This window comes from Cyprinodon tularosa, unplaced genomic scaffold (genome assembly GCF_016077235.1).
Source record: "Cyprinodon tularosa strain WSP-4 unplaced genomic scaffold, ASM1607723v1 ctg652, whole genome shotgun sequence".
Classification (NCBI taxonomy): Eukaryota; Metazoa; Chordata; class Actinopteri; order Cyprinodontiformes; family Cyprinodontidae; genus Cyprinodon; species Cyprinodon tularosa.
This window is the reverse complement of record NW_024039399.1, coordinates 193,966-204,561: the sequence shown is the minus strand read 5'-3', so window position 1 is coordinate 204,561 and position 10,596 is coordinate 193,966. Positions and strand designations below refer to the sequence as shown.

General features: G+C 43.1%; 1 protein-coding gene across 1 annotated transcript; it reads left to right on the top strand.

The window, feature by feature from the left end:
• The first annotated feature begins 422 nt into the window (after window positions 1-422).
• On the top strand, window positions 423-8,425 carry kiaa2013 (KIAA2013 ortholog). Its single transcript, XM_038308987.1, has 4 exons — window positions 423-1,868; window positions 5,468-6,321; window positions 7,893-7,990; window positions 8,021-8,425. Exons 1-3 carry the CDS (start codon window positions 911-913, stop codon window positions 7,941-7,943), a joined length of 1,863 nt encoding a protein of 620 aa, XP_038164915.1. The 5' UTR covers window positions 423-910; the 3' UTR covers window positions 7,944-7,990; window positions 8,021-8,425.
• The last annotated feature ends 2,171 nt before the right edge of the window (window positions 8,426-10,596 follow it).

Here is a 10,596-nt window from a genome sequence, read left to right as displayed (position 1 = left end):
ACAGGCAATAGTCTAAGGAAGCTGTAAAGTGCGCCGTCAACATGGCGACCACGCAAAGTGGTGACGTCACGACGATTCCATATTTTTTCAGGAAGAATTTGGGGAGTAAACATATACAAATAATTATTTCATTTTTAAAGAAAACTAAATTAGTTCATAGAATTAGATCATAGAGAGGGTGAATGTGTTTATGATATAGACGGGTGGAATACAAAGTTATGTATAAATATGTAGTTTTTTGTTTTCTTTTTTCTTTATCTTCCTTGGAAATTATGTATGTATACATATGTTTATTAGTAGATAATCCATACCAGAAAGTGGCGATAATGCTACTAAATGTTTGTTGCCAACCGCCAATAAATCCCAAGAAGAAGAAGAACGCGATGCCCAAAAACAGGGTCGCCTCCAGTTGGTGGCGGTAGAGAGCTACAACTGTCAGGTCAGGAAGAAGAAGACGCCCCCCGTAACGTCAACCGTTGGAGTCCACTTCCACGTCAGGTGATTTGTTTTTGGATTGAAGAGCAAAAACAAGTCAGTGATCCTGGAGGTTACATATTGTTAGACCTTCACGCGGACTCTGCGGAGGATCTGGGAACTAAAACGATGCGACGAGCAAATGATCCGCACAGTTCGTTTCTAGTGCTAGCTACGTAGCTAAGCTAGCTTCCCTGGTGGAGCCTGACAACTAAACTTAATGGAACACCTTGAGCAGACGAAACTGAGCATTAAAGTAAATGCAGCACCTTAGATGCAGCTCTGTCTGCTAGAGCCGGACCACTGAGCTAACATAGTTTACAGATCAGATTCTGCCACCTGAAGTGAATGCAAGACTTTAAAGAGAGCCCTAAGACCCCATGGTGTCGTGTTGACACGCAGACTGTAATCTGGGCTTCCGTAGTTTGAGCATAAAATGTGGCTGCAACAGAGACTGAAGGGCTTCCCGGGCTTGTTGTCCAGCAGCTGGGCGCGGAGGCTCCTCATCGGGCTGCTCCTCTTCCTCATCTTCTACTGGTACCTGGGGGCAGAGCGCAGGTGGAGTTTCCTGGGCGGCTCCTCGGTGCCCGGAGGAGCAGCAGGGGAATGCCTCCAGACTGAGATCCACATGTGGAGGTCTATCGTGGAGCGAGGAGAGGGGATCTACAAATCCCCCGAGGAGCCGCTTGACACACCTTTCGTGACCGGAAACGGCCATATTCTGATCGATATAGACTCTAACGGGTTGTGGGTGGCATCTTCCACGCAGCCCGGCTCTGCCCCGGTCCATCAGACCGAACACGCACCTAGGATCGGGGTTCATCTGATGGGCGAGCGGGCCGAGGCTCGGGCTACCATGCTGCGCTTCCGGAAGGGAGCCGTTCTCTCGGTCCGGTGCGCCTCACCCGCCGCGGTCCAGTCCCCAAGGGACTGCGTCTCCATCCGGGAGGAGTTTATCGCACATCGGAGCCGACCCAACGTATTCCTTCAACGGATCCACATCAACAACCCCTCAGACCGACCCGCTCCAGTGGAGATCTCAGCCAGCAGCCCGGCTCCAAAGAGCAGGTTCTCCTCCAGTACCGACATGGTGGGTGACGGGGAGGTGGAGCTTTCCTCCGGGACGGTGCAGGTGGAGAACAACCAGGTAGTGATGGTGGTGGTGGTCACCAGAAAGCTGAAGAGCAGGTTTCAGGTCCCTGCCAAATCTGAATACTCTGACAACATCCTGTCTGTGGTGTGGACCTCTGAGCCCATTGAGTCCTCCAAGCTGGAGGGGACTTTTAGTAAGCTGAGGGATGGAGCCAAGAAGGAGATGGAGGAGCTTGTCAGGGTGGATGTGAACGACCTGGTTCAGGACCACCAGCAGGCCTGGAATGACCTTTTCTTCTCAGGTGAGCTCAGCTCAACAGTTAAATCTGGGTTTAGTGATCTGAACCAATTAAATTCCGTTTATACCTATAGCACCAATTAACAACCCGTCATCTCAAGGCACTTTACAGTTCAGATCATCCAGTCAGATTGATTCAAAGTTTTCTATCTAAGGAAAACCAGTTGATTGCATCGACTCATTGACTCGAAGGTTATCTCTCAAACTAAGCATGCTTGTAGTGACAGTGGAGAGGAAAAACTGCCTTTTAATAGGAAGTAACCTCCAGCAGAACCAGGCTCAGTGTGAGCAGCCATCTGCTGAACCAAACAAGAAGCTGTCTCAAAGTCTCAGCTCATTAGTATGCTTTCAGTGGGCATCTTTCTAAAGGTCTTCTCAAAAAATGTTTAAATTATTGGAAGCTGTCTCTCATCTTCCAGAAAACAATTTTTTTTCCTGGTTCCCACTACTTCCATCCATCCATTTTACGCTTTAATCCCTGCTGGGGTGGCGAGGGGTGCTGGTGCTTATCTCCAGCAGTCTATTGGTTAGATCTATTGGTCCATCGCAGGGCAACACAGAGACAAACAAGACAAACAACAGCAGGGCTGAGCTCAATTTGTGGCAGTGGCAGCGTTGTGACAGTTCTGGTGGCTCGTTGTGGCTTGCCGTCTCTCACAAACAACCATTCATGCACACCAACTCGCACGCAAAGAGAAGTTAGAGAAGCCAATTAACCTAACAGTCAACCTAACAGTGTTTTTGGACTGTGAGAGGAAGCTGGAGTACCCGGAGAGAACCCACGCATTCTCACGGAGAACATGCAAATTCCATGCAAAAAGACCCCGGGCCAGGAATCGAACCTGGAACCTTCTTGGTTGCTACCCACTGCAGCACTGTGCGGCCCAGTTCCTACTACTTTTTAAATTAAATAATATGACAGTGTTGGACTAACAGATAGCAGACAACTTGCCGAAGAACTTGTTTCAATCCGAATGGTTTTTGTTATCAATCTAAAACTGAGGGGTAGAGCAGCCGATGTGCTGAATAGAAATTGAATCTTCTGGTAATGGAAAAGACGTCAGGATATTTTTTTCTTCTGAATCAGAAATGGGAATGGCTTTATCCTGGGGAAGAGGTCTACATATACAAATGGTAAAGGTTCTTTAGGAGGGGATATACAAAATTAAGGCAACATGATTTGGTCCTATTATAGTTTAATGTTACACAGAATAATTGCAATTCAATTTAATTCAGTTTATTTATATAGTATCAATTCACAACACAAGTCATCTCAAAGCACTCTAGAATTCAACCAGGTCATAAAAGTCAAATTGGTTCAAAGTTTTCTATCTAAGCAAAACCAGGTAATTGCATCGACTCATTGACTAAAATACAATCCCTCTCACTAAGCATGCTTGTAGCGACAGTGGAGAGGAAAAACTCCCTTTTAACAGGAAGAAACCTCCAGCAGAACCAGGCTCAGTGTGACCGACCATCTGCCGAGGCCGACTGGGGTTCAAGGAGACAGAAGCAGAGATACAAAAGAATTGCTCCATATTTTTCAAGGTATCATAGCAATGATGAAACATATAAATTAGTCCTGTCCCTTAAAAAGTATACTGCCTATATGTAAATGGGACTCTCCACAGTATCAGTGTTTTCCATCCAATCCTCCCACCATCATGGGGGAAAGCAAAGGATGCTAGGTCAGAGCTGTGTTGCTTTAATAAAAAAAACCTTTTGGTAATAAGACAACAGGTTAGCATATCTTTGCAGCAAAGTCATATATTCTATAATTCAGGGATCCAGAACAATCTCAGGGTTTCCTGCTTTTTATGTGATTCAGCTCCAAATGTTTCAGCCAAACTTCACAAAGTCGTAAACTTTAAGCCGACTTAACAGATTAATAATCTGCATCAAAGGGCTTTTAAGCTCAGTTTGAGTGGTCGGTGGCAGATGTGGGTGGTACATAGCCCCACTCAGTGAAATACTTCAAAAATCTGAATTTCAAGCCAATAGTATTTATTGGAATCCAGGTCAAGTCCTTAGTCATTTTGGCATAAAAATATTCATATTTTTTTAATGTTACAAAAGTAATGTCAGTCATTTAAAATGAATGTCAGTGTAATAACAAGAAGCGCCCACTCGCCCGAATATATATATTTGAAACAACAAAAGAAGAAAAACAACAAAAGTGCTTATATAAGAAATTCATGAAAAACTCGGAGTGAAAACAACAATTTTTTTAGTACAACATAACCTTAGAGGCATTAATGCTGATACTAGCACTTACATTTTTTAGTTTATAAACCTAAATATAATTGTTAACTAGGCTTATTAACTTTTTAACTTTTCAATTAGCTTTTTACCTTTTTTCTTAACTTTTTTCCAACTTAATTTACAATAGGTAATGTCATTTAAGGGCTCCTCTAATTGGTCAAATACCAAATTAAGATGTACAGCCATGTAGCAGGATCTTTGCTGAATGGCTGGATATAGATCTTGTGCTTCTAGACCAACAGCTTACCTTTATATATTTCCATCTACTCCATCCATTCTAAGTAACTTTACTTAGAGAAAACCAGGTTGTTTTAAACAAATAGGCATCATTGAGAGACATACTTTTATTTTCCATCTGCTGAGTTTGCCGTGTCATTTGGAGGTCGAGTAATAATACAGTAAATGGTACATTTTAATTTAATATATTGTTATATACTGTAACTGTTGATTTTTTTTTTTTAGGTTTTATAGCTCAAAAAATATTAAATCGCTGCTTGAGTAGACGTTTTAACAACTACTTTTTTACTCATTCCAAAAAAGTTATTTTAAAAATCCCTGGACTCTTTTTCCAAGTTTGAAGACGTTTCGCTTCACATCCAGGAAGCTTTTTCATTTTGAATGTCAGAAATAGAGTTGAGTTCCAGGCTTTATACAGCAGCCCAACAAAGCCTCGTTTTTGTTTTTTCAACATGAAAATTGAAACTGATTAACGGGTCCACTCCTTTGGAATGGAGGTCTTTTGTTAGCCTAAGCCTATAATGCTCCATACCTGTCTATGTCTCTGTAGTGGGGGTTGTCAGAGACATAGACAGATATGAGGCATTGCAGGTGGGCCTGTTGCTCCACTTCAATATGCATATTGTCTAAGCAAAAACAAGGTTTGTTCGGCTGCTATATAAAGCAACTCAGCTATTTCTGACATTTGAATTGAAAAAGGTTCCTGGATGGGAAGCAAAACGTCTTCACACTTAGAAACAAAGTCTAGTGGTTTGTTGTTGTTTTTCTTTTTTTTTACTTTTTTGGAATGACTGACTCGTATGACTGAAAATCTTCATCATACATTTTTGCTCTTACTTAGAGTAATTTATTTAAAGCCTACTTAAGTAAAAATAACATGAAGTAATGCTACTTTTACTTCAGTAGAATTTTTGGGTACTCTACCCACCTCTGGTTAGTGTTAATAAGAAGCAGCAAAGCTTATGGGTCAGTGGAACCCCTGAACAGAGCCATCATTTTTTTTAATGTATTCCGATTTTATAAAGACGTCTCAATGTACAGCTTCTGACTTTAAATAAACTAATTCCTGTCTAGATTAATTCTGTCTTTTTTTGTCAAATTAAGGTGTTGAAATGAGAAAGATCACGGACTCCCACACCCCGTCTGGCCGCACCGTGAACAACACCCTGTACTACATCCTGTCCTCATCCATGGCTCCCCTGCTGGACCGGCGGCTGAGTGGCGAAGAGCGCGCGCGTCTCGAGTCCAGCCTGAACTATGCCGATCACTGTTTCAGCGGCCATGCAACCATGCACGCTGAGAACCTGTGGCCTGAGCGGGTGAGCAGCACCGCCCAGATCCTGCAGCTGGTCACCCTGTGGACTCTGACCCTGCAGAAGAGAGGTTGCAAGGTGCTGGTGGCTGCTGGCGCCCATGGAGCCATGCAGGGCATGGTGCTCAGCTTTGGCGGCCTCCAGTTCACAGAGAACCACCTTCAGTTCCAGGCCGATCCAGACGTGCTGCACAACAGCTACGCCCTACGAGGGATCCACTACAACCGGGACCTGATCAACCTGGCCGTGCTGCTTGATGGGGAGGGGAAGCCCTTCCTGCATGTGTCGGTGAGGCAGCAGGAGACGCCGGTGAAGCTGTACGCCTGCGAGGCCGGCTGCCTGAACGAGCCGGTGGAACTGACGTCTGAGGTCAAAGGCCACACCTTCCCCGTCATGGTCACCCAGCCCATCACGCCGCTGCTCTACATCTCCACCGACCTGCGCCACTTGCAGGACCTGCGCCACACCCTGCACCTCAAGGCCATTTTGGCCCACGAGGAGCACATGGCAAACCGGTACCCCGGTCTTCCCTTCCTCTTCTGGTTCAGCGTGGCGTCGCTCATCACCCTCTTCCATCTCTTCCTGTTTAAACTCATCTACAATGAGTACTGTGGCCCCGGCGCCAAGCCGCTCTTCAGGAGCAAGGTATAAGCAGCGCCGACTGGACGAGCTCTCCTCCCATCTGCTCTCTTTGTGTCAAACGTTTCCTCTCTGTTTGCTCTCTCTGCGTGGCTCTCAGTTTGAGGTGTTTTTCTAAGTCATTTCCCATGTCGTCCGTAGCCTTACACACTGTCCCTTTTTCCTCTGTTGAACAATGATTTTGCAGCGTCTCTAAGGACTATAAGGTTTTTTTTCCTGCAACTGCATATGATGAAACCATCCAAGCTGAAACCTTTTTACCAGATTAGCTGAAGTTTACCATTTAGCTTCCAGCATCTCTTTAGCAATCGACCTGTTCACCTCCCATCTGAAAGTTTGATCACAGCCGAAGGAGAAAAGCACAAGTTTAGCATTTTTTTCTTTGTTTATATGTTCACATTATCCTGGACATCAACATCATCAAAGCGAAGAGCTGTCAGACCTTCTTTTAAAGAGGTCCTCGTGTAGTTTTCCAGATTTTCTGTGGCCTTATCTTCTTCTTTACTCATATTCTATAATTGATCTTAAGAAAGCCATTAGAACTGCAGCTCAGTTTGATTCCTGACTGGACTGGATCAGGACAAGGAGCTTAGCTGCAGTTCAGCACCAATGTCATAGAAAAATGTCCCCTAATTGGCCACTAGGAGGCACTGCAGGGTAAGTTGCACAGTTGTCTTCAATTGAATGGCAGTTTGTTTAAAATCCAAACCGGGACAACTTGGAGGAGAGGAATGCAGAGTTATTACCTCTGCCTGTGATGCGTCCGTCCGTCCGTCTGTCCATCGAGCTTGTAGATTCACAAACGGCTGCTCAGGTTTGTTCATAAAATCAGAACGTAGCAAAGAATTTGGTCCAACCAGGAACCAAAGAGCAGCTTCCCAGACAACAAAAACATTATCTCTCAATATTATTATATGTTGTCAGCATTAACTGTTCTACAGAGAACATCTTTATGGAACCAAAAGTTTCAGGCCACTAATATAGTTGGAAATAACAGGCCTCGGATATTCAATGTGATCCAGGAGTTCATGCAGGAACCTTCTGACTCTGGATATGAGCATTTCACAGTGGAGCCGCTTCCTCGCTGCCCGGGTAATGAGTTGAAGCTGTTTCTGGTCCAACCATCAGTAATAGGAACCAGAAGACATCTGGAGGATTATTCTGTTTGGGTGATGAGATGCAGCTCCAGGTTTAGACGATGGAACAGCTTTGTTTCTTCCATTCTAACTAGTCCATTAAGTTCTTTTAGGAGAGCTTAGAACCAAGCAGATGATCACTGGGTGGTCCCAGACAGACGAATGGACCTGCTGGACAGTGAGAGCTGAATGCATGGACGCTGCCGTCTCTTTGCCTGGACTCTTTCTGCTTTCTTTCTTGCATTTTTCATGATGTTTTATATTGAATCACATGATTAAATTAACAGAAACTCTCGGCTTTGGCTCCTTACTGCTTGCTTGTCTTAATCCACGGCTGCATATCTCTGTGTAATCCTGGGTGGGGGGTTCTGTGGTTGGTGAGGGGACTGCCTCTTCCCTCCAGGCTTTATCTGTTCTAACACTTCCCTCTGACTCCACCAGGTCTCCAGCAAAAGGGAAGACGACCACTTCGGCTCCTTGGATGTTTCGTAGGCATAGCTTCCGACCATGGTTGCTATTGTTGTGGACATATTTACATGTTGGGGGGGGGGGGGGGGGTGGGGGTTACATTTTCTGTCATTCAGCTCAGCTACTTTGTTTCATAACATCCGGCATGGTGGATTACCTCCTAGAAATCAGCTGCTGCTTCCTGCTGTGAAACACGACACCAGCGCTGCTGCTTTAAGAAAATACGTTATTTTTTTATTTAATTCTTCGGTAGAAAACCCTGTTGGTTAAACCCCATTAGGAGGGAAAATAATATTTGCAGTTTAGCTGTTAACTGCTCCACATCCGTTCCATGTGAAGATCGATTTAAAGAAATGAATTGTGAGGTCAGTGCAGATGTTTTGCAGCTTGTGATGAGGTCAGCATCTCTACACACCTTCCTCTGGCATTTCGGCTCTTACTGTTTGACCCAATGCTCCAGAAATCCTGCATTAGAACTGGCTTTGATGGATGCTTAATTAATCCATTAAAAAAATTCACAGTTTGCTTTCTAATATGCAGCTTTTTGAAAAAACATCAGACAGCTTGGAGGGTTTATTTCAGGCCCAGCTGCAAGCAAAGACCTGCATGTTTCTTCATCAACAGATCATCTGCTCTGAGTCAGCAGCTTTAGGGAAAAATCCTGCTGGAGCTAGAGCCCAGGCTATCTCAGAATTTCCAAAAATGCTGCTGGTAACAAAGTGCCTGATTACAATTTCAAAAGTTGTTTTTTTTTTTGACGTAGGCTTTCTTTTGTAAAGCATTACATACATCCCTTCACTGTTAGAGGACATTTTAGACCTGAAAGAATAAGGCAAACCAGAGCATTCATTGGCCGCATTTTCATCTATAAAGTTAACAAGCAGCCAAAGAAGAACTTTGAGTTTATGGATGCCTGGATTACTGTTAATCTGAAGGTTGAGACCAAAGTCTGGCTGCCAGGGAGGAAATGAAAGAGCTGAATCAAGCAGATAAAGATTTTTTCTTATCCTATCAAAGCAAGAAATGGATGTTAATGACTGCACTAATGTATTTAGTGTTTAACATATCTTAGGGCTGAAAGTCTGAACAAGACTAAAGAAGCTTGAAATGTTAAAAGCGACTCTCTGTTCTGACCCGTTTGGACTCCACTTCGTTTCTGCTGGTCAGTTATTAATGACACCGCTCCAGATGTTTATCTGGGGATCGCAGCCAATCAAGACCTACGCTCTGCTGCAGAGCCTGGCGCTTCGACTCTTATACACTGCATGATCTTCAACCAGTGTAGAGTTGTTTAGTTCGGGCCAATACCTCCCAGTAATTTAGAGGGAAACCAAACAGTTGGGGTAATAAAGCGTTCAGGTAAACAGATCCAACAGAGAAAGGTAATTATTAAACAGTTGCTGCTTTGGGGTCAGTGCAAACAGGCCCCAGACATGGAGTGCTTGTTTCCATCTGAACACATTTTGGCCTGAAGTCAGAGTCTGCAGCTTGGTGATGGAGAAGTTAGTTGTAGGTTTTTCCACCTTATTACTACTTTACCTTCTAAAACATTGCACTTAAAACATCAGCCACATTCTGGAGATAATGTCTGAATGCATGGCACCAAAATGTTAGCTAATTCATTTTCTGGTTCTATCATCATGCAGGTTTATATTTATTTTTCAGCCTTAGAGTGAAATAACCCAAACAGCAGAAGTCTCTAAAGTAATGAATGCTTCTCAAATGTGAAGAAGAAACTGAAAAGAAAGAGCAATGATTAGCTGTGGGTGGTTAGTGACTGTAGTTAAGACAAAGTCAATAGAAACATGAGGTCTGATGGGGCTCAGAGCATCAGGTGGCTGAAGTCTGCATTCCTGATTGGCCTGTTGGTTGTTTAATTTCTTCTTAGAGTTCATTTCAGAACCATGGCTGCATCCTCTTTAACTTCCCAGCATGTTTTTAAATACATCAGCAGCTTCTGATGCCTCTTTAACCTCCAATTAAACCTCGATTCACACCTGTTTTGTAATTGAAAGCTCATTTTTCCATCTTTTGACTTTTCTTTTCCGTTAGACTCAGCGTTTTCAGAACTTCGCATTTAACAGCTTTGACAAATGATGCTCTGTCTGATTTTTAAGCTTGAATTCATTTTTTTCCTCAAATTAAATCCTAAAGATTTCCAGGATTTAAAGCAAGACATCAGATTTATTAAGTTATGATTCTAGCTTTGGGAGAAGTTTCCTCTTACTGATGAAAATCCACTGATTATTAAGATAATTTAAGGTTCTCCTTTTCTTTCAGAGAAATTTTTCATTGAAAATAATCTTTGGGTGATTTTTGTTTCTTTCCAGACAATGTTAGAAACCATCAGTCTGTCCGTTGTTTTGTAAATTCCTTTTTTTTTTTTTTTTTTTCACTCTTTGTTTTTTCAAGATCTTTTTATGGTGGGTTTTTTTTTGCCTTGTTTTGTTCTTTTCTTTTTTGTGAACTACTGAGAATGCCTGAATGAAGAAAGATGTTAATTTATTGAACGTTTGTAATCATACCGACAATTTGTACTTGAAGTGTGCTTTGATTTGGATTTCTGTTGGGGAGAATAAATCAGTTCTTGGGAGGAGCGTGCCTTTGTGTTTTCACTGTTCGATGTCATTAAATGTTTAATTTAATCAAGTTTAATCCTCCTCTGATCCACATCTTC